Source organism: Lithobates pipiens, unplaced genomic scaffold (genome assembly GCF_037356315.1).
Source record: "Lithobates pipiens isolate NorthernLeopardFrog02 unplaced genomic scaffold, aLitPip1_a1.2 Scaffold_22, whole genome shotgun sequence".
In the NCBI taxonomy this organism is placed as follows: Eukaryota; Metazoa; Chordata; class Amphibia; order Anura; family Ranidae; genus Lithobates; species Lithobates pipiens.
In genome coordinates, this window is record NW_027507784.1 from 307466283 (window position 1) to 307490699 (window position 24417).

General features: G+C 44.3%; 1 protein-coding gene across 1 annotated transcript in view; it reads right to left on the bottom strand.

Moving 5' to 3' along the window:
• Positions 1-24417, bottom strand: part of SLC5A11 (solute carrier family 5 member 11) — a 74439-nt gene that overhangs the window by 35126 nt on the left and 14896 nt on the right. Inside the window, exons 2-6 of the mRNA XM_077449339.1 lie at positions 24065-24204; positions 5991-6062; positions 2886-2990; positions 436-495; positions 255-359 (exon numbers count right to left, since the gene is read on the bottom strand). Of these exons, the coding sequence (XP_077305465.1) occupies positions 255-359; positions 436-495; positions 2886-2990; positions 5991-6062; positions 24065-24163 (441 nt within the window). The 5' untranslated portion in view covers positions 24164-24204. The remainder of the gene's footprint in view (positions 1-254; positions 360-435; positions 496-2885; positions 2991-5990; positions 6063-24064; positions 24205-24417) is intronic.

Sequence of the window (24417 nt, forward strand, 5' to 3'; positions counted from 1 at the left end):
GAGACATTAAAATGAGGCTTCTGGCCAAGCAGAGAGCATTGGAACTTGAACTGCTTGCAGCCCTGGGCTAATGGGATATAATGGAATACCCCCGACTTTAGTGACATCGCATGCTGCGGCCATAAGTCCAGAAGCTGCTATTGATATAATGTGATGATATAGAGGCACTTTAAATACAGCAGCTTGCGATTTTTTGTTTGATGGTCCCTTTATAATTATCTGAAAATGCCCTCAGAATGTGTCTTAAACCTTACGGAGATCTTGGTAAATATGTAGATGAACAAGTACAGGATGGCAAGATATATCTGGATCCTCTTTCCTCCAAAACGTTTCCGCAGGTATTCAGGCATGGTGGTCACCTGTAGAGAACAGAAGAATGTCACTGTGCTTCCTTGGATAATGGACAGACCGAGTACATGACGCCTTTTGTCTTACCCCAGCAGTAAGGTAGATCGGGAGAAATAACCAGGCCAGGACCAGCACACAGAACAGGCCCTGCAGAAAAAAATAATAATTAGATCTCCACAGACATTGACAAAAACGTTCACCTCCTCAAACAAGAAGACCACTCTTTCCAACATATTTTTTGTAGTTATATATACTCCCCACTGTAATCAGCAATCAATTTCATTTATAGCATTTATTTGGCACAGTGGGGTTGATTTACTAAAACTGGAGAGTGCAAAATCTGATGCAATTATGCATGGTAGCCAATCAGCTTCTAACTTCAGCTTGTTCAATTAACTACTTACCTATTGGGCACTTAAACCCCCTTCCTGCCCAGGCCAATGTTCAGCTTTCTGGGCTGTCGCACTTTAAATGACAATTGCACGAAACACTGTACCCAGACTACATTTTTATCATTTTTTTACACAAATAGAGATTTCTTTTGGTGGTATCTAATCACCACTGGGTTTTATTTAATTGTTTATTTTTGCTAAATAAATACATAGAGCCCAAAAACTTTGACATAAAAACCTTTTTTATAGTTTGTTATAACATTTTTGTGCACTGTTGAGTTGGCACTGATAGGCGGCACTGATGGGAATTGATTGGCATTGGTAGGCTGCACTGATGGCACTGTTGAGTTAGCGCTGGTGAGCACTGATGTGGCTGCAATGATAGGCAGAACTGATAGGTGGCATTGATAGGTGGCACTGATGGTCACTGGTTGGCAGCAATGATAGGTGACACTGATGAGGAGGCACTGATGGGCACTGAGAGGCATCACTGTTAGGCACCAATTGGCTGGCAGCACTGGTGGGCACTGATTGGCAGCACTGGTGGGTACAGACTGGCAGCACTGATTATTAGGATACATGTCCCTTTTACACAAGCCAGTTATCGACTTTCTTTTCCTCTCCTCATGCTGTCAGTGTGAGGAAAAGAGGGCTGATAACCAGCTTCTGTTTACCTCTGTGATCAGCTATGATTGAACACAGCTTAGTAAAATTGGTTGATTTACTAAAAATATAGAGTGCAAAAGAAGGTTTGGCTATAGTGTGGTTGGCAAGTGATTAAGCTTTGACAAAAAACTGGAAGCTGATTGGGTTCTATGCAGCACTGCACCTGCTTTTGCACTCTCTATTTTTAGTAAATCAAAAAATTTACTAAGCTGTACAGCATGTGTTACTTGGCAGAAAGTCGGGTGCTCCAAATACATCCAAACACATCCAGGAATTAATAAAAATGTTCTTAGTGATCCACACCACCTGTGATCCTCCACCTTCACATCAGAGAACTCACTGAAATTCCATGACTCCTTCTTTACCAATAGGCTTTCCCTTAACCTGCGGCTGTAAGAATACTTGGTTCAGCCAACAATTTTCCATCCAGCTCCTTCTACAAAAAATTTTTTTTTGGCGAGCCGAGTGGTGTCGACAGGATCAACCACAGCTTAAATTTCAGCCAATTCAGCAAGAATCAGCCGCAATTCAAGCAGTTTATGGCAGCCCCAAACTCTCTCAATCAACATTAACTATTTTTAATCCTTATGCTGCTAACATTAGTAAATAGACAGGAGAACATATTATATGTTCTTGTTCTAAACTTTTTTTTTTCTTTTCTTCAGTTGCTTCCTGGTTTCTGGCCTAGGCCAAAATGATGTCACACTGGTGTGGTTACACATGGTCTGCGGTTGTAAGGCTGTTTGGATGTACTGCCAAATTCTCTAAAACGCCTTTGGAGATGGCTTATGGTAGAGAAATGAACATTCAATTCAAAGCCAACAGCTCTGGTGGACATTCCTGCGGTCAGCATGCCAATTGTACTCTCCCTCAGCACTTGCCACATCTATGGCATTGTGCTGTGTGATAAAACTGCACATTTTAGAGTGGCCTTTTATTGTGGCAAGCCTAATTCCGCGTACACATGACCGGAATTTCCGGCAGACTAGGTCCAACAGAATCAGTCCGTCGGACAATCCGATCATGTGTGGGCTAATCCGATCGTTTTTCATTTTAAAAATCTGACGGACCTAGAAATGGAACATTTTTCAAATCTGTCCGATGGACTCAATTCCTATCGGGAAAACCGTTCGTCTGTATGCTTATATATGCCTATATTTCAGAGAAATAGGCCTTTTGAGTACATAGAAAAAGTCGTAGATCTTTAAGTTCAGCTCATGATAAATAGGGGGAAACGCAAAAGTGTTACGTTTATAATTTTGCTCAGTGTAGATTTCCCCAAATCACAGATATACAACCGGCCTGCTGTTTACTTAGAGTGGAGACAAAGATAAAGTAGGAATGTGAAACACATTGCAAACATCTTTATGTTGTAATGCTGGATTGTTGCCATCCTATCCTGGGCACAATTGACCAGCTGAGCAGGGACAATGACAATGGCCCTGGCATAGGGAAGGGCAGTGAGTGCACTCTACTTACATTCCACTCATAGGCAGTCACAGCTATACCTGAGGCCGCCCCAGATCCTGCCAAGCCGATGAAGTGACCACTGCCCACATTGCTGGAAAACAAAGAGGCTCCGACCTGCAGACAGACACAGCACAGGATCGGATGAAAGTGATTAAAGGAATCGTTAACATTAAAACCAATTTTAGGGTCATTTTACAGCTGCTGTGCTCAATCTACCAGTTTAAAAACCTTGATCTAGCTACTCTTGGTAATGCTTTGAATTGACATCACAGTCTGCAACTCAGACCTAGCAGCCATGATTATTTTATTTTTTATGGACTTTTCAGTAACTTTACAAGTTACACATTACTAAGCATGTATGCAGTTAGCATATCTGATTTTAGGTCCACTTAAAGTCAATGCTTGTTAAGTAATGTGTAAGTGTAAAAATAGGTATTTACTACCCCAGAGGTCATGGTGCTTCTCCTTACAATGCCTTTTTTCTGCTTTGTTTTCCAGAAGGACACGACCATGTTTGTTCAGGCATCATTCAGGGTCATCATGTACTTCCCGAACTGAGACGCTAACTCATAGATGACACAAGTATGGAAATTCCGGTGGCCTGTGCAATTCTTGATTAGCCCGTGTTGAAGCCTTTCACCTTTTGAATTGCTACAACATCACAATGTTGCAGCCTGATTACTGAGGAAGAGGAGACTGAGATATGGCTTCCTTTGCCTAAAGCACACAGATTACATCATCTCAGCCTACATTAAATCACTGAACTTGACCTCAATGATAACTTTTTGTGATACTGCTGCTAAAAGTGAAGTTTAGATATGGCTTTTTTGCATAGTTACATCAGTCCGGCTTGGACCAATGTACATAAGCATGTTCCTCTGGAAATCACTGTAGTAGGCACTTGTTCTACACTGTGATTGCTGCTAGTTTCATGGCCCCATGCCTAGCAGCTGGCCTGCCACATAGAAAACACCATTCAAGAAATATTTTGCATTTTTTCTGAATTAATTAAAGGTCTTCTCTGACTGTACAAGGACGAGAGGCTGGCATTGACGTCATGATCTCCACCTCGTCCATTCAGAGAATGCCTTGCATTCATGGCACAAGAATTATATAATAGCGGCGGTCAATGATTGACCAGTGATTTCCAGATTCCAGAGGGACTGGCCAGGTATGGCACATGTATACCTACATTGGTCCAAGTTGGATCAATGTAACTACAAAAAATACCATGCCTAAATGTCAGCTTTAATACTCCTTTTTCTTACTTTCAATATATTTATAACTTTTTATAAAAATAAAGTATATAACCTCAAAACAACAGCAATACATCAAAGGTACATAAACATAACAAGAGAAGGAAACATTATCCCCAGGTACATGGCCCATACCAACAGATTACATGTGATGTAAAAAACTGTAATCTGAACCAATGACTATAGAACAATACACAATGTACACAGCTTGCATGGTATGGGATGGGATATAAGGATGGCGGACAGTCAGCCTAAAGTTTCCAACCAAGAACCATAGAAGGTACCAAACACAACCCTGAGTATCGAATTTGGTCAACCTGATCCTTATGTATGTACAAATTAATACACGAGGAAATACGATTCGCTAATATTTTAGTCATAAGTTTTAAGTCATTATTGATTAGCGAGATCGGTCTGTAATTACTCAGTTCCCCAGGGGCCTTCAAGGGTTTAGGAATTACTGTAAAAAACACGGAGTCCAGAGTGGAATCCAAAGAACCCCCAGTTTGCAGAGAGTTAAAAAAATGGGCCAGGTATGGAAAGAGAGAAGCAGCAAATTTCTTATAGTAAAAGGCAGAAAACCCATCTGGCCCAAGAGCCAAGCCTCCCTTTGACTGCTTAATCACTCAAGCACCATCTTGGTAGAGATCATTGCTTTTAGTCAGTTCTGATGGGCCGTCTCCCCCCTTTGCCTGCTTAATCGCCTCAAGCACCCCTTGGTAGAGATCGGAGCTCCTAGTCAGTTCCGGGGGGGCCGTCTTCAGGTTATGGATAGGTAAGCCCTCCAAGAAGGCATCAACTTTTTTTTCAATCAACCAAGGCACCCAACTGATAGAGCTGAGAATAAAATGTATTGAATTCTTCCATAACCCTTTGTGGATTTTGTGCCAAACCTCCAGAAGCACATATGCTTGGCAACGCGAAGGTTCAAGCCTTTAGGGTCAACTTAGAAGCTAACATCAGGCCAATTCTTTTTCGCTGATATTAAAAGCAAGCACTACTCCTAGCAAATTTTCTCAGCAATAGTGGTAAAGGCTACATTCAGAGCCAGTTTGGTTGACTCAATTCTAGCAAGCATATCAGAACTAGGTTTATGTTTATGGGCTCTACATACAGATTGTACTTCTGCATCTAATCTCTCCGGGTTCACCCAATGCTCCCTTAAATTTAATGGAGATTTTAATAAGCTTTCCTCTAATGGTGGCTTTATGGGCAGCCCACAAAGTGGCGGGGAAAACATAATCCAAATCACTCAACTGGAAATGTTCCCATATAGCTCTTTCAAATTCTGTGCACTGCACAGGATAACTAAGGAGCAATTTGTTTCATCGGCAACGAAAAGGCCCTTCAGGTCCTCCCGAACTAGAGAGCACCAGACAGACCAAGGAGTGATCGGACCAGGCAACTTCTCTAATATGAGTCTTTTGGACCAAAGATGCACTGTTACTCTTTTTTTTCTTATACTTAATAGCTGCAAAAGTCATGCGCTTGATGGGGAACTACTCTTTGCAAGAAAAAGTCCAGGCTGCCTGGGTCAAAGCAGAAACAGCTATTGGTCATCAAGCCTAGCAAACACTTGAGCATCTTCCCAGCCCCAAAGTGAGAAACCATTTGGAATTTTGTCCATGTGGACTATAGATCTGCTTGACTTGGTTATAAATCAGCGATTGTATCATTTTGATTTGAACTTCTGGCTGATTTCCCCACTTCATCTGTTGCAATAAAGCATTGTGGCTCAGTAACTAGTCTAATGAAGTGTATATCTTCACTAATCCTCAGATCATCCAATCTTAAAGTATCTATCACTAAGGGATATTTAAAGAACAAGACAATACTTGTTAAAAATTCTGATACTTACAGGCCACCACACCATGTTCCTTCCTGCGAGAAAATAGCCCTTTACTGTGCTCCTTTTTGTGCGCCACATAGACTGTCAGAAAGAAAACCGATGTTACAGTGTATCTGTGGTCAAAATATAAAATCATGCATTTCTTTTCACATTGCATTTTAATTAATTGCAGCCTACTCCTATTAATCTGAAGTTTGTAAACTTACTTTATGAAGATCCCCACACATTTACTTCCTTGAATTCTGTGACACCTATTCACTGTGAAAAGGCACTGCTGTGTCACACATTTCACAGAGTCTGCCTTGTAAACTACAGATCTTCCAAGAGGAGGAGTTTCAGGAGGTGGAGTCAGTAAAGCAATCACTGCTTGTGGGAAGCAAGATACCATGGGTTATGTAGTCCTTAGACATTGATAGTAAACAGCAGAGAAGAAGCTTCAAAGCACTGTAGGAAATTCATGAAGTTGTGGAAGGAGATGGCCAGGACACAGGCAGCACTCACAATAAGAAAGGACATTTTTGAAGTAATCTTCTATTGGATTGTCAGAAATAGTTATTGTTTTATTGCTATTACACTGCTGCTGTAGTTAAAGTTAAAATCTTTGCTGTGAGCATTAACTTTTTTTAAGGAACTCCAACACAATTGCACAATTTAAATACATATATTACCGTATGTGGCATTTTTTTATCTACCAAAGCATTTGTAACTTTGTTCAGCACCCTTTTCATATCCCGGACCTTTCTAAGTACTACACTGTCTTTCAGTAATACAGCCCAGTCTTGGACCCTTTTCAGCCTGCGATTGGACAATGAAAGAGAAGCAATGCACAGAACAAGTCATCATTTTGCTCTTTACTCCTGTAAGCATTTTCTCCCTAGGCATTGGAGCCCCGATTGGCCATAGCGCTTGGCACCTTTCAAGTGAGGAGAAGAGCAGTGCGGGATCAGTGCGTGGGTGAGCACTTAGGGAACAGCATCAGGAATAGGGCACTATTATTTTGATTTTTTTTGTCAAAACTGGAATTGGTATTTAAAACAAACCTGTTCAAAGAAAACACTAAAGACTCGTTCACACAATCAGAATATCAGACAAATGATAGTCTTTTTTTTTTTTTTTTTTGCATGCTAGTCTCATATCAAAAACGAATAGGTTAGTAAAGTTACAAAATTCTTGTTAGACAGAATACATCTTAGGAAGTGATGTAATGCAAGACTTGACAAACCCCAAGTGCCAGATCGCCATTGTGACCAGAAATTTCGACTTGGCGCCTGGGCTGACGCCCAAATGCTCCCAACACCCTGCATTTGGCCCCCACTATATATCCCGGGCTCCGCTTGCCCATATTCGGACCCGGGATAAGCATGGTAGGTGCTGCTGGCTAGAGGGGGCAGGGGGGAAGGAGGAGAGCGGACACACATCCGCTCTCCCCCCCTTTTAGTTGACCCAGAAGTGACATGCAACGTCATTTCCTGGTCCCCATTGACATACTTCTCTGCCATCAAGGCCAGGAAAGAATGTAATGCAGTACAATGTGCATTGCATTACATTCAGTGGAGCACAGAGGGGACATTTAGGGTCTTTTATGTAATCTTCAGGCCTACAATGATTTTTTAAATGTGTGCAAAAAACACAAAAACGCCTCTGGCAGATAAAGGGTTAAAGGAGAAGTTCACCTTCGGGAACATGTTACATGTCCCCCCCGTAAGATTTGTTAATTAAAAAAAAAAAAAAAAAGCTCCTTGTTTTTTAGATGGCTCCTAGATTCAAAGCAATTTTGTGAAGCCCTGATGTAATGTATTGTATTGTTTTGTAATGTATTCTTTCCAGAGGCATAACTAGAACCTTCAGGGCCCCGTGCAAGAAACTATTAAGAGCCCCCCCTAAATCTGATCCAGAGGCCATTTCCAATGATCCTGGCACCCTTTACAACCATTGCGGGGCCCTTTTTTATGGTCCAGCAGTGTAACCCTTTCACATTTTCTGTAGCTGGCCCCCTTTCTGCCGTCTTGGGCTTTTCCCGCGATGGTGGAACGTCAGGGCCCAGTCGACCTTTGCGACCTTGGTAGCTCCACCACTGCTTCTCAGTAAAGGAAAACAGAGCGCCCAGACCCTTGTGCAATTAAAATTTTTATTAAAGCGATTCTTCACTCTAGAAAAAAATAAAAAATAAAAGTCAGTTGCTACAAATGCTGTAGCTGCTGACTTTTAATAAAAGGACACTTACCTGTCCAGGTCCTCACCCGGACTAGCTCTTCACTAGCCTTTGGGTTCCAGGTGCTGGCATCTTAACTGTGGGCAGCTAGCTGTGATTCCTTCACAGTAGGCCACCCATTACCCATGCATGAGTCGTGCAGCTCTTTGTGAATGGTCCCGCAGTCCTCAGGGACCTGTGACATGTCCCAGAAGACGGACGGATGGAGAACTTCTGCTTGGTACACCTAGGCAATCTGAGCGGAAACAGGAGCAGGTACCTGTCAAAACAAGGTACCCCCCCAAAAAGAAAAGACCTGCCAAATGCTCCAGAGGAAGAGGGGGAGGAGGACTTAAAGCAGAACTTCCCCCTTTTGGGTGAAATTCTGTTTAAGGCCTCTTTCACACTGATGTCCCGTTCAGGCCCGCCTGTCAGTTTTTCAGGCGGACCTGAACGGGTGCTCCATAGAGGTCTATGGAGCGTCGGATGTCAGCGGTGACATGTCCACTGACATCCGACCTGCTCCGATCCGAAAAAGTGTAACGGAGGAAAAAGCTATTTTTCCATCCGTCTGCGGATCGGATCGGATGACGACGGGCACTGCGGTCCGTCGTCATCCGATCTCCCATAGGGGAGAGCAGCGCTGTGACAGGTCCGTCCCTGCGCAGTGTGCAGAGACGGAGCTGTCATCTCCCTGCTCAGCAGGGATCGGCAGAGTGATCCCCGCTGAGCAAACGGATATCCACGGGGCGGATCAGAACTGATCCGCCCCGTGTGAAAGGACCCTTAGGGAAATTGAAAAAACATATCCAATGCACTTTGTTTCAAGCCCATCAATAATTTTTCACCAGACCCGAGTCTCCTGAGATCCCTTCTGTGCACTGGATGGATGGTCTGTTGGTATGGCTTTCTTTACACTCCCGAAGCTGGTAACAGACAGGCGAAAGATGACACAGGGAAGGGTAAAGGGGCCGCTCTTCAGACTGGGAGTTTGGCTGTAGCACAGAGTGAGCAACCAGCTATGGTAAAAATCCGGCGCTGCTCTGTACATATGAGGGATAGCTAGAGTAGGACTGGGGCTGTCAGCTAGCACTGATTGCCTGATATTCTCCAAACAAGCAGGATGGCGGTAGCCCTGAGGAAGCATTTGGCTATTGATCAAAGCCTGTGCTGCTCTGTAAAAGTGGTGGAACACCAGGGCCTTGTCACAAATGGGACCTTTGCGGCCCTGTTAGTTCCACCACTGATTCTTTCGGTCCAAGCATGCTCTGTCTTGGTCACTCAATTTTTTCATACAAATACAATAATAATTACATGAAAATTATTCATTCTGTTATCTTTTGAGAAAAATGCTTGTGCTTGTCCCTTTGGATATTTTCACATGAAGTGTCGTGATCAACTCTCGAAAGCTGTATACTAATGAATTGATTATTGGACGATCACTTGGAATGCATTTTTTCGTCTGATTTTCTCATTGTGTGTACTAGGCATTAGGCCGCTTGCCAAACTCTCTCTTTTTCTTTTTTAATGCTTATAGACTAGTCATTAAATGGATTCAAAGGCTTCCAAACCATTTGAGTCTCTAACCTGGAACAAGTATGCAGACCAGAAATTCAATGTAGGCACAAGCTTCCGTTACTTTGGCCACCCTAATGTTTTCTTTGGTATGGGATTCACCTAGAGAAGTTATTTGATGAAAGGATGAATGCAACTTCAACTTCACACAATAGTCTACATTCATTTATGAGTGGCAAAAGGCCAGAACTCTTTCCGCACCTGTATTGGGCCATACCAGCCACTCCCAACCTAGTATGCTGGGCTCGGTGAATAGCTGGGATTCAAGCCAGAAATTGTCCTTTAAAGTGTATCTAAATCCAAAGACAAAAAATGTAACATATAGCTTACCAGTTCTTAGATGGTTATCCATTCGATTTTATTACTAATCAGTTTTCCTCCATATTTAAGTCTAGGTTCACATCAATGCAGTAGTGGTTGATGCGTTTTTCAGGCGCGTTTTGTGGTGCATTTTGCATTTTTAAACCTGCATTTTTGATGCATTTTGCATCTTTTTTTCTCTCTTTAAACACACTGTATATAGCTGGTTGCTAAGGAGCCGGCCAGGAAGCCAGCTGCCACGTCCTCAACCGATGAGTCATCAGCTGTCAGCGAGGTTCCCCACTGACAGCTGAATGTAAAAAAAAAATTGCCCCCCCCCCCCCAATCCATACCAGGCCCTTTGGTGTTTCTCGAACTTACATTTCCGCTGGCTCGCCCGAGAAACAATCTGGCGGTACGGCCTTAGAGGACTGGAGCAATGTCCTGACATCACTTCCAGTCCAGGGTGGAAGTAAACAATGTTTTTTTTTTTTTTTTAAACAAAAGAACAAAAAAAAACATTTTTTTTATCTTTTGCTTTTAAAGGTAAAGAAGAGATTTGGATTCTTTTTGACTCCATATCTCTCCATAAAAAGGACCTGTCATCCTTATTTCTATCACAAAGGATGTTTACATTCCTTGTAATAGGAATAAAAGTAATCCAAAGAAACAAAAAATAGTAAAGAACGTTTGAGTAATGTAATGTAAAAAATAAAAGATAAAATAAATAAGAATAAAAAAGCAGAAGTGAATGTAATCGTAAGTCGGCCACACATATAAATGGTGTTCGTACCACACATGTGAGGTATCACTGCTATCATTAGAGGGAAAGCAATAATTCTAACATTAGACCTGCTCTGTAACTCTAAACAGGTAACCTGTAAAGGCGTGTAAAATGTCGCCAATGGAAAGTACCGTAGTTTGTCGCCATTTAATGAGCATGCACAATTTTAAAGCTTGACATGTTAGGTAACTATTTTTCCTGGTGCCTCCATGGCAGCATACCTGTGACAAGCTCCGCCTTGGCTCCTCCCTCAGGACTAGTGAATATTATAAAAGAAATCGTTAGCACAGCCCCAGCATTCTCCTTTTTTTCCTCATACCTCATGGCAGTGAATCCTGGTCGGCGTCCTTACCTTCTGCATTCGGCAGCTTCCGTCCGGGTTCAAGCCTCTCCCGGACACAGTTCCTTCTCTTGGGCAGCTAAACGCGCTTATAAGGTTGGAAGTCCCTTCTGTGGGATCTTTTGGGACAAGCAGTTTGTCTCTCAAGTAAGAGCTTTATCTGCAAGTTGATCAGGCACCAGCTCGTTCATGGTAACAGAGGCAGCAGCTATTTCTACATTTCTTTTTTTTTCTTCCCCTCCTTCTTTCCTTCCCCTTTTAGGTTTTACATCTTTGTTTTTTTTCTCTTTCTCCCCTTCGTCCTTTCTCTTTCTTCTTCCCTCTCTGTCTTCCCCTCCTCAACTTTCCATTTCTGTCTTTCTTTTGACCTCTCATTTTTCTTTTATTTTTTGTTGTTTCTTTTAGAGGAAAAACCCCTCTCCTAGCCCCTGCCATTGTTAGCTCCGTAGGAGCCGCGCGCGCTCAGCCCCGGCACTTTATTCGCCCCCTCGGCGTTCCCCGCAGTGCTCTGCGCATGCGCCGGCGGTGCGAGGCTTCCGGGTTTCCGTTCCGCCGGTCGGCGCATGCGCGGTAGTTCCCGGGGGCCGCCGCGGCCATCTTGGATAAGGGCATGGAGACAACTATGCCATTAAAACATTAAGGACAGGATAGAGGCATGCCCTGCCTCTCCTGTTCCACTATTTATCTCCCTGTCGGCCTCAGTGGGACGCCTGTGGCTGCAGGGAGAACTGCGTCTGAGAGCTCCAGGGAGCAAATACCCATTCCTTTTAGGTAAAAGAAATAAATAAATAAATGTAAAAAAAAAAAAAGGGGGGAGCGATTAATTAAATAATTTAAGATAAATATATTAAATTATTATATAAATAAAATTAATAAAAATTATTTAAATAGATGTTCATCTGGGTTAAAAAAAAAAAAAAAAGACAAAAGTAGAGAACCCATTATTTATAGAGGTAATTTCACTTTTACCAAGTCAGGACATGGTGGGTTGATCTTTCTTCTCTAAAACTCTTTTCTTAGCTGCTGCTTCTGCTAATCCGTCTAGTATGAGCCATTTGCCGCCCGCACAAGATCCTACTCTACACCTGAGGTAAGGACCTACGTCCAGGTAAGTTGATACACTTTTTAAAAAAAATGGATAAAAGAGTGCACTGTGGCTGGTACTTTTATGTATTTCAGTCCTGTATGCCAGAAGACGTCTAAGAAGACCTCAAGGCAACATGGAGACGATGATGACTCTTGTCACAGCAGGTCATCCAGGGGAAAGCATCGGCCCAAAAGCGCCGTCATTCATGCTCCCCGAGACCTAGATCTCCAAGATGTCAGGCCTGTGGGGCTACCCCACTTCCAGACAAACTGATCTGTCGAAATTGCATCAGGGTCTATGCAGCGGACAGAGAATCTGAAAGTCTCCAAGTGGCGGACCTACTTAAGAAAGCAGTAAATGATTCCCTTGCGGAATTGGTAGCTACAATGCCGACGCAGCAGCCAGCATCTCCTCCTCAGGAGCAAACAGCTGAGGCTCCCATTCCCGGGCCGTCCACAAGTGGAATTTCTTGTCTGACCCTTGCATCTTCCTCTAAAAACATCAGGAAGAGAATGCCATCTCAGTGTAATCATCTGATGACCTAGATGCCTCTGGCTTTGCTTTCACCATGGTACAGCTTTCTGTACAGGCAGTTAAACAAGAGATCGGCTGGGAAGAGACCAACACAGAGGTTAAAAGTCTAAATCGTACTTCCCCTTTCTCAAATGCCAGATATCCTTTTTCCCTCTCATGGACGAGATCAGGGATGTGATTGAGGAAGAGTGGAAAAAGACAGAGAAAAGATTCTCCATTAATCAGTTGGGAACGTTATACCCTCTCTGAGGCTGATTCCGCAATGCTGGAGGGTTCTCCAGTGGTCAATGCAGCAGTGGTAAGGTTGGCAAAGAATGTCACGTTGCCCCTGGAAGACTCATCTTCTTTAAGGTCCCACTGGACAGGAGGATGGATCTCGATCCAAAAAGGCTTACCAGATGGCAGGCAACGCCTGTAAGTCAGTGATAGCTCTAACATCAGTGTCAAATGCACTACGTGTCTGGATTAATAATATAGATTTGGCAGTCCAACAGGAAATCCCAAAGGAGGATGTAATCAAGGCCTTGGATGAGCTGAAGCTCTCAGCAGACTTTATTGGTGAAGCCGCCATTGATTAAATTCGTTGCTCCGCAAGGGCAATGCTCTTGGAAAAGCACACAGTCTACGTTCCTCAAGACCTGAAGGCAGAGACCAGTGCCTACCCCACAGGATTCCACTAAATCCTTTTGACACCAGGCCAGCCCAAGCTATGGGGGCCAGGTTAAAACACTTCTCAAAGATCTGGGAACAAAAGTGCAGGGATCCTTGGGTAGTCTCCACAGTCAAATACAGCCATTTCTGGTTGTCCCTAGACAAATCTCCCAAGGACTTCTTCTCCCCGAAAAGGGTGTCAAGATTCCCTCCAAAAAAAAAAAAAAAAAGAGCGGAGGCGCTACAGCGATTTCTTCTCTCCTTGCAGGAACAGCAAGCAGTAGTCACAGTGCCTCCATCAGAGAGTTTTTCGGGTTGTTACTCCACCCTGTTTCTAGTCCCCAAGAGAAATGGGGGGTGGAGACCTGTGATAGACCTAAAAAGACTAAACCCCTATATCTTCCTAGAAAAATTCAAAATGGAGTCACTACAGATGATTATTCATGTAGTCCAACCAGGGGACTGGATATTGTCAATAGGCTTGCAGGACGCTTACCTGCGTATACCCATACTCCCGTTCCAGAAGTATCTGAGATCCATTTGGCCTCTGCACGTCGCCAACAGTCTTCACAAAGACCCTGATTGCCATCATAACCCCTCTGAGGGAATTGGGGCTTCAGGTATGCCACTACTTGGACGACATTCTACTCCTGGCGAAGGATCCAGCCCAGTTAGGGGAACACAGGAATATTCTTTTGACAACTCTAGCAGAATTCGGATGGAAGATAAACCAGGAGAAAAGTCACCTTTCTCCAACCTAGGAGATGGTTTATTTGGGCGCTCTGTTCAATAAAAGGAACGGAACAGTGGCTCTCCCACCTCAGAAGGTGACATCCATTATTCAACAAATGAAGAAAGTGAGTACGAGATCCTACCTGACAGCCTCAAACTGTTTGGGCCTGATAGGCCAGATGTCATCATGTATCCCTATGGTCCCCTGGGCCCATTGGCATTTGAGACATTTCCAGCTGGAAGTTCTTGAGACTGTGGAACAGACGGTATCTATCCCAAACCATACACTTGACAACCTTGATGCTCAGGAGTCTACGTTGGTGGATGAAGAAACAGACACTTCTGAAACTGCGCCCATTAGGGCATGTCGACTGGATCACAATTACTACCGATGCCAGTGCAGCAGGTTGGGGAGCACACTGCAACCAGTTTTCAGTGCAGGGAAGATGGTCCTTCCATACAGCAGGCTTGGTGTCAAATGTCCTGGAGGTCAAAAATGGCCTACCTCGCATTTCTATCCCTAGAGTTCGAGATTACAGGGAAACCAGTTCTCCTCCAAATGAACAACAGGGCTGCGGTATCTTATGTACACCGGCAAGGGGGGACACACAGCTGGTCCCTCCTGAAGGAGGTGGAACCCATAATCCTCTGTGCAGAAAGGAATCTAAAGGACCTGAGGGCAGTCTATCTGCCCGGTCATCTCAACTCGAGGGCCAACAGCCTTTTCCACAGGTTCATTGATGCCAACGAATGGTCTCTACACCCGGAGATTTTTGACTGGATAGTGAACTAGTGGGGTCCCCTCGAGCTAGGCCTATTTGAAACAGCATTCAATACCAAACTCCCAAGGTTCATCTCAAGGCTTCCTCACCCCCAGGCGGAGGCAATAGATGCCCTCTCAGCCCCCTGGGCATGCAACCGGGCCTATGCCTTCCCTCCACGGCCTCTCATTCCAAGATTCTTGTCAAGACTTATGACGGAAACCACGACGGTGATAGCGGTCATACCGTACTGGCCAATTCCCCACAGCAATGTATCTGAGTACCTGGCCTCCAGTCAAGGTTACAATAATACCTCTTCTCCTGTCGCAAGGATGTTACACCCATCCAGGTCCCCGCAGGCTGGACCTTCACTTCTGGCAGCTGAAAGGGAAAGGTTCCAATCCCTAGGGTGTTCCAATAAAGTGATCGCAACCTTGCTCAAAGCAAGAAAACCACCCACAAACGGCATATACGATAAAGTGTGGAACAAGTTCAGGGCCTTCATGCTTGGCAGAAGCTGTGATCCAGGTTCCCCATCATCCTCTCAAATTCCTGCGTTTTTGCAGGCAGGCCTAGACCTAGGCCTTGCAAGAGGTACACTAAAGGTACAGGTATCAGCGATTTCAGCAGCAACCAGTAGAAGATGGGCCGAGGATCCTTTAATAATCCAGTTCTTCAAAGCTGTCAAAAAGATCCGACCGCCAACAAAACAATCTTTTCCCACTTGGGACCTTGCTATCATCCTTATCGTCCTTAGCCAATCCACCTTTTTGCCCCTTCGGAGTCTGCATCGCTTTGGAGTCTAACCTTGAAGCTAGCCTTCCTGATAGCTATAACCTCTGGCAGACGGGTTTCAAAGCCCCAAGCTTTAGGAACAGATCATATTCACATGATATTCTATCCGGTCAGAGTAGAACTCAGAACAGTGCGAGGATTTATTCCCAAGGTTGCATCATCCTTGAACATGTCGGAACCTTGGGCACTCCCAACATTTTCTGAACTGGACTCTGGCTCTCTTCATGAGCTAGACATCGCCTCCACTTTGAGATACTATCTGCAGGCCACAGCATCATTCAGGGGATCCATCAGGCTGTTTATAATTCCCTGGGGTAAAAAAAAAAAAAAAAAAAAACAAAGGCAAGGAGGCATCAGCAAGAACGATTGACTCATGGATCGTTAAACTCATCCACAATGGGTACAAGACAAATGGGCTGGAACCCCCTTCGGCGGTCAGGGCGCTCTCCACCAGAGCGGTTTCTGCCTCTTGGGTGGTAAGAGCGAATGTGTCAATTGAAACTATTTGTAGGGCAGCGACTTGGTCGTCCCAACATACGTTTCCGAAACATTACAGGGTGGACCCAGGGGCTCTCTCATCAGTGGAGTTTGGCAGATAGGCAGTCACATCAGCTTTTGCTTCTGATAAATAATAATTTCTTTAAAATAAACTTCTAAGCATCATCCCACCCATCTTTAGCTAGTTATTTGTCACAGGTATGCTGCCATGGAGGCACCAGGAAAACAGAAAATTGTACCATACTTACCGTAATTTTCTTTTCCTGGTGCCTATCCATGGCAGCATACAATCCCACCCTCGGTATTCTATATTACGGAGAATGCTGGGGCTGTGCTAACGATTTCTTTTATAATATTCACTAGTCCTGAGGGAGGAGCCAAGGCGGAGCTTGTCACAGGTATGCTGCCATGGATAGGCACCAGGAAAAGAAAATTACGGTAAGTATGGTACAATTTTCTGTTATTCGGCATAACATCATCTTTCATATTATACAAAAAATTGGGGTATATTGTGTTTTTCTTTTCTTTTTTTCATTCATTAAAATGTATTTTTTTTTTTAAATTGTGTTAGAAAAACCGCTGCGCAAATACAGTGTGGCAAACAATTGCAACGATTGCCATTTTATTCCCTAGGGTCTCTGCTAAATATATATATATATACACTATATTTATGGTCAGAGGCCTAAAACTGGGAGAGATGTGAACCATATAAACACACCACAAGATTAACAACATAAAGTCAACCTGAAGTGTGCCCTGGTCGGCTGGAATGGGGGCATACCCAAGATAAGTAATGAATGATTGTGGAAGAAATGTGCCTGAGAAGTGCCCTGAAAAAGGGGAATGGGAGGGAGGGTATCACAAATCGGAACTGACAAGGACCATGGGTGAGTGGTGTGCTTTAAATGCCCCCCTGGGTTCCTCCTATACCATACTGGCCTTTATATATATATATACATATATATATATATATATATATATATATATATATATATATATATATAAAATGTTTGGGGGTTATAATGATTTAAACTTGTAAAAAAAAAGTGCAAGAAAAGGCTTGGCCTTCAAGTAGTTGCATTACCTAAATTAAGATAAAGAATTCCCTGATACTATTTGTTTTCCCCATCCTTAAACAGTTACCTGGATCCTCTCATCAATCCAGCACTATCCTGGCTGCAGTCCCACTCTCTCCTCATCCTAGACTTACAAGAGCCATTTCTCCTGCTGCTGTCAAACACCTCTGAGGAATGAAAAAAAACGGGGCATTCCTGCGCTGTGTATGTCTATGGATGCACACAGCACAGCTTGGCAACACGTCCGCAACAGACCAGGACCATCAAAGACTGGGGTGCGGGGTACAGCAAGGAGAGCATTTGACCCGAAATAGGAAAATAATTTAAAACATTCGAGTTTCTCCTTTTTCTCTATTAATAGTCCCATTTATAGATGTATGTGACACCCATATTACAGCTTTGTTTATAGTCCCTGGGGCCATTCAGTGCGGAGCAAAAGATAAAGTATAAACAATAATACACACTTACGCCCTCACACCTGTGTATCACCACTGGGCTTGTAAAAACCTAAAGAAAATCTAAACAAATCCTGCTGCCACTCTAAGTAAATGAATAATGTGTAAAAAATCCTACCAAACAGTGTAGAATGAGCGGAGCTAAATACTAAGTGAATATGCCAATAGCACACACTATAAACACAAATGTTTCCAATAAAGGAATACAGATAACAAAAGTGGCAATAAATTGTAACAATTTAAACTATAGTGTAAACAATGAGTGATTCCAAAAAAATATATATAAATAAAGTGTCCAAGTTTTAAAACACAAAAGGTCCACTTCCAAAAAAAGTTCATTATATGGTGACCAGTGAATCACTTAGACCCCTTTCACACCACACCGCCCATAGCGTCGGTGGTAAAACGCTGCTATTTTCAGCTGCATTTTACCGCCGGATTTGTGGCGCATTTCGGTCGCTAGCGGGGTGCTTTTAGCCCCCGCTAGCGGCAGAGAAAGGGTTAAAACCACCAGCAATACGCCGCAATAGTGGCGTTTTGCCGGCGAAATTACAGCGCTGCCCCATTGATTTCAATGGGGAGCAGTGGTGGAGGAGCCGTAAACACACCGCTCCTTCACCGCTCCAAAGAAGCTGCTGGCAGGACTTTTCCCTGACGTCCTGCCAGCGCACCACTGTAGTGTGAAAGCCCTCAGGCTTTCACACTACAAACAATGATGCAGCTTTTTTTAGGGCGGATTGCAGGCGCTATTTCTAAAGCTATAGCGCCTGCAAAACACCCTGGTGTGAAAGGGGTCTTATAGTGATAGTCAAAAAAAACTTCCAGGAACACTCCTCCACCACACCGCCGTGACTGTGACTCCAATCCCCTTATGTGCACACACTCACCAGCTGTCTATGCCTCACACTGCCATGCTTGGCTAAAGGCACTTTAACTCTCTTTTCATAGGGATGAAGAGTAAAAAATCTCCAGGTGCCAGTCAGAGATAAATGCACAATTCCCACTTCATTCCCTTTAAACACTCCACATGTAAATGAAAGACAATATAGCCTCCGATAGTGTAAAAACTTCACACAATTTGAATCTCATAAAACTTTACTACATTGCACTCACATGTGGGATATCAAAGGCACACCATAAATAAATGCACAGCACTCCAAAAACATAAGTAGCTGGATAATGGATGGCCACGGCAGATCCAGGGCTTACGAGATTGCGAGATGTCAACTGTCTATCTCACCCCTCCAGGGCCGGATTAACATAGGGGCTATTGGAGCTGCAGCTCCAGGCCCCTTTCTCAAGATAGGCCCATTTGCCCAAAATAAATAAATAAATAAATAAAAAAAAGATTGACTTTGAGGATTGTAGCTCGGCGATCAGGAGTCACAGAGACCCCACATTTGGGGGGTAGGCACTCCAGCACTGGTTAAAATATGGGGCTGCTATCATCTATGGTTCCGGAGATACAGGGCTCCTTGCGCAGCCTGTCAGAAGCTACATACAGAGCGACCAGTTTAAATACAAGCTGGAACACTCTGCAGCAGACTGAGAGGATGAACTCACAGTGCTTATAATAATTATTTTTATATTACTTATGATAATTAACCCCTTGCCACCCAGGCCCATTCTGAGACTTCTCTCCTACATGTAAAAATCATCATTTTTTTTATGCTAGAAAATTACTCAGAACCCTCAAGCATTATATATTGTTTTAGCAGACACCCTTTGGAATAAAATGGTGGTCTTTGCAACTTTTTATGTTACACAATATTTGCGCAGCAATTTTTCAAACTTTTTTTGGAAAGAAACTGTTTCATTCATAAAAAAACACGAATTTTTACACAATTTTTTGTTGTGTACTAAGCGATGCTTTACATTTTTTTACAGGTTACATGTTTAGAGTTACAGAGGAGGTCTAGAATTATTGCTCTCGCTCTAACGATCGTGGCGTATGTAACCTGTGTGTATCTGGCTCTGATACTAACCAGTGCCTACCCAGGGATTGACTAGTATCTCTCCCCAGCCTGTCCCCACACACCCTCTCACCTACTGACCTGTGAATGGGGCAATCACTCCCGCAGTGTTATTGTGTTCTGCCAGTGAATACAATGATTAGTGTTGCTAACTATAGCTGGTAGCACTGATTGTTTTGGGGAAAACCTGACAGGCTGGTTGTACTCAAGTAATAATAGATTGATTTGTGTAAAACCAGCTAACCAGCTAGCATAGATCAACTACGGCTGGTCTCTGATTAATTGGTGTAATTTCAATCCATGCATGGCCCGCTTAACCACTACGCAGTCCCTAAACATCCTTCCACAAACCTTTACATTTTTCCTTCCCAGATTACTTCATCCTGCTCTCCTATACATAGTGCCCACTGTCATACTCTCCACACTTCTCTACTGTACATACTGCTCACTGTCATACCCTCCACACTTCTCTCCTATACATAACGCATGCTGTCATATCCCACACACTCCTCTCCTGTACATAGTGCCTGCTGTCATACACTTTTCTCCTGTACATAGTGCCCACTGTGATACCCTCCACGCTCCTCTCCTATAGATAGTGCCCACTGTCATACCCTCCACACTCCTCTCCTGTACATACTACTCACGGTCATACCCTCCACACTCCTCTCCTATACATAGTGCCCACTGTCATACCTCCGACACTTCTCTCCTATACATAGTGCCCACTGTCATACCCTCCACACTCCTCTCCTGTACATACTACTTACTGTCATACCCTCCATACTCCTCTCCTATACATAGTGCCCACTGTCATACCTCCAACACTTTTCTCCTATACATAGTGCCCACTGTCATACCCTCCACACTCCTCTCCTGTACATACTCCTCTCCTATACATAGTGCCCACCATTATACCATCCCTCCAAACTCCTCTCCTGAAATTACTGCTTACTGTTCTACTCTCCACACTTCTTTCCTGTACATAGTGCCCACTGTCATACCCTCCACACTCTTCTCTTATACATAGTGCCCAATGTCACACCCTCTACACTCATCTGCTGTGCATACTGCCCACTGTCATACCCTTCACACTCCTCTCCTGTACATAGTGCCTTCTGCCATACCCTCCACACTCCTCTCCTGTACACCGTGCCCACTGTTAGGCCCTCCACATTCCCCTCCCTCACCTGCACATACGTCCCACTTTTATACCATCCATACTCCTCCCCTATGCCTCTTACCCACAAAAACTGTTCTTTAAAATTATACTGAATATCCTCAATGTTACCAGCTCTAGAATGGGCACTTTTGTCAGTTCAACTAAAGGAAATCTCACAGTCCTCATATTTGTTCTGCCCCATTATTATTAGTACTTATTTCATTTTGTAATTACTATTGTGATGTATAGAGGAACACGGGGGATGTCAGCTACTCTAAATATAGCACTTGTAAAAAAAAAAAGCGTCCCTGAACATATTTTTGAAATGTTGACAACTATGCACTTAGGCACTGCCCAAGGGCCACCGGGTCAGTAGGGGGCCCCATGAGAGGCTCCTGTGATATTAAAGCGTTAGTAAACTTTTCTAACATTACTACTTTTTAGAGGCCCTGGGGTAGGTTATGCCATAATGTACAAGTATGTCCAGCATATTAGCACATTAGGGTACACTTAAATTGTCAGACTGAGCCCTCCAGTGCTGTGCTGTGATCAATCCGGCGGGACCCGGGCACTTCCAACTTCACCCGGTCTTCCTTCTGGGTTCTGTGCCTTCGGTCACTTGCCTTGGCCAAGCTGCGTTGATGTCATTCCCACACATGCTCATGTGCATCCTCTCTCTCTCATCCCCCCCTTTCTCTCTCATCCTCCCTCCCTTACCCCTCACACCTCTTCCATCCCCTTTCTCTCTCTCATCTTCCCTCTTTCTTTAATTTAATTTGTTATAACAAAAAATAGTTTGCATTTTTAGTTATTTATTGTTTATAAAAGGCCCCACCAAAATCCTCAGCACCAGGCCCATGATGTTCTTAATCTGGCCCTGCACCCCTCCTCGTCCCAGCTCCCGCTAGCAGCCAATCGGTGTATACTGGTCAGCGTTCCGTGTCTGCCTCAAATGATCACCTAGTAGCCACGTCCCCGACATGTTTCGTCATAAAATTTACTTAATCATGGAATTCATGATTAAGTAAATTTTATGACGAAACATGCCGGGGGCGTGGCTACTGAGAGCAACTGGCTCAGGTGCCCAATGGAGCCAGCTGCCGGTCCAGGCATCTGGGTGGATCCCAATTGTAAGGTCGGAATCAATCCAGTGCCTGGACCGGCTAAGTGACTTCAGCTGACAGCAGACTTTAGCTCGCTGTCGGCTGAAGACAGGTCACAGGAGTGTAGAACGAAAAAACATTCATATGATCCATAGCAGAAGTATGGCCAAAAAAGCTTTGGCCCTACTTCTTCTTGAAGAGCTTTCTGACTTTTGCCTCCCTGAATCCATTTAAACACCTGCAAGCATTACTGAGCCTTGATAAAAGAGAGACCATGTTTTGATCCGAAACGCGCTGGTTGATTTTTGAATCATTAAGAATGTTTTGAACTTCTTTATGAATTTGCATTTGTGCTTCTTTTGCTGGTTCAACTAGTGATGTTCCTGAGGACTCATTGGATGGTAGCCCTGGCCTGTGAGCTCTTCAAATGACTTTATTTTTCCCTTTACTACTTATTGAAGTCCCAGCGCCTCATGGATGTATCCATTAAAATTTGTGCAGTATGGCAGCTCTGAAGTGAGATAGTGATCCAGATGGTACAGAAGGTGTATGCTAAGAAGGCGCTGAGCCCTATCACATGCTATGATCATCTAAAATAATAAATATACCAGATAAAGGAGACTTTTGTTTTACGACAGACAGATGATGGTGAATCAATCCTTGTCCTATATATTTTTCATGTATTGTCATCAGGGCAGCCATCAGAAATTTTGGGGCCCTTATACAGCTTTAGGCCTGGGTCCCCCAGGGGCCTGACCCCCAACATTCTCTAGAGCCCACCGACTGGTCGTCCCACCGAATCTTCCCACAGGCCATCCCACGAGTCCTTCGGTACACCCACTTTTATTTTAACACTCTTACACCTTTGGAGACTGGAGGGATGGATGGTGCTGGGCGTGCGTGGCAATGCATTGTGGAGACTGGAGGGATGGATGGTGCTGGGTGTGGGTGGCGATGCGTTGTGGAGACTGGAGGGATGGTGCTGGGCGTGGGTGGCAATTTGTTTGTGGAGACTGGAGGGATGGATGGTGCTGGGCATGGGTGGTGAGGCATTGTGGAGACTGGAGGGATGGATGGTGCTGGGCGTGGGTAGCAATGCATTGTGGAGACTGGAGGGATGGATGGTGCTGGGCCTGGATGGCGATGTGTTGTGGAGACTGGAGGGATGGATGGTGCTGGGCGTGGGTGGTGATGCGTTGTGGAGACTGGAGGGATGGATGGTGCTGGCGTGGGTGGTGATGCATTGTGGAGACTGGATGGTGCTGGGCGTGGGTGGCAATGCGTTGTGGAGTCTGGAGGGATGGAGTAGATACTAGGTATGGATGAAGATGATTGAGTTGCATTGTGAAAATGGATGAGGATGTCTCTGGGTGGGGATGAGAGTTGCATAGTGAAGAGGTTCTCCAAAATGTAAGTCTCATCTCCACCCAGAGTCAATCATTTTCCCAATGCAAAGTCCAAATAAAATCTATGGGCAGTACAGGGCGCACAGTCAGCAGTACACATTACATTTTTGCGATTTACCCTCCATGCTGCACTCTCGGATCTATGTGCATGCACCTGTTATTGCTGTGTCCAAGTGCACCGTTTACGAACTGGCCACTCCCCCTGCCCCTGTGTCGACCAATCACATTCCAAGCAAACCCAGCAGCAGCCAGCATGCTCCTCATCAGCAGGGAATGGATGAGAAGCGAGCGAGCGCTGGCCATGATCACCTGCTGCTCGGGATGCTGCCAGTCTGAAAGATGGCATCGGTTGGTGCTTGTGTAGCGGGCTTGTTTCTCTGCAGCGGCACGCAGGTTAGCGGCGGAGCTGGTACAAGATGAATTTCATGTTCTGCTGTAGTGGGGAGCGGGCCCTGGCTGGCCGGGCCCCTAGGGACACTCGGACCCCTTACATGAGTACTGCCTGTACCCCCCTGATGGCCGCCCTGGTTGTCATTATGATAGTAGAGTCACTACAGAATAAGATCTGTAATCTGACTAGCAGTGAGAACTTCCCTTTATGTAAATATCCCTTCTATACAGACACATCATGCAACAAAGAACTGCTTATTCTGCCCTTACCCATAGTCCAACTGCCATGACAAACACAAAGTAAAGGACTAGCACCACGATGTCCACCACCTCCAGAGATGCCTTTGTGGAGTTCTTATTGCTGGACATTTTCGTCTTTCTGCTTTTTCAAGGTGCAAGATAGGCCGACTCTGCAAGACATGTGAATGGAGACAGTTCATGATTGCGCTCAGCAGGTACAAGCTGATGGTGACAATTTACAATAATATTATCCTTTGGTGAAGCATTACAAGGTGAAAGTAGGTTGAGAGGTGTGACTGAGCCGATTATATCATGAGAAGATTGCTGTTTATATATTAAGCCAAGACAATGTTGTGAAAGTATGAAGAAAATGATTCACTGTG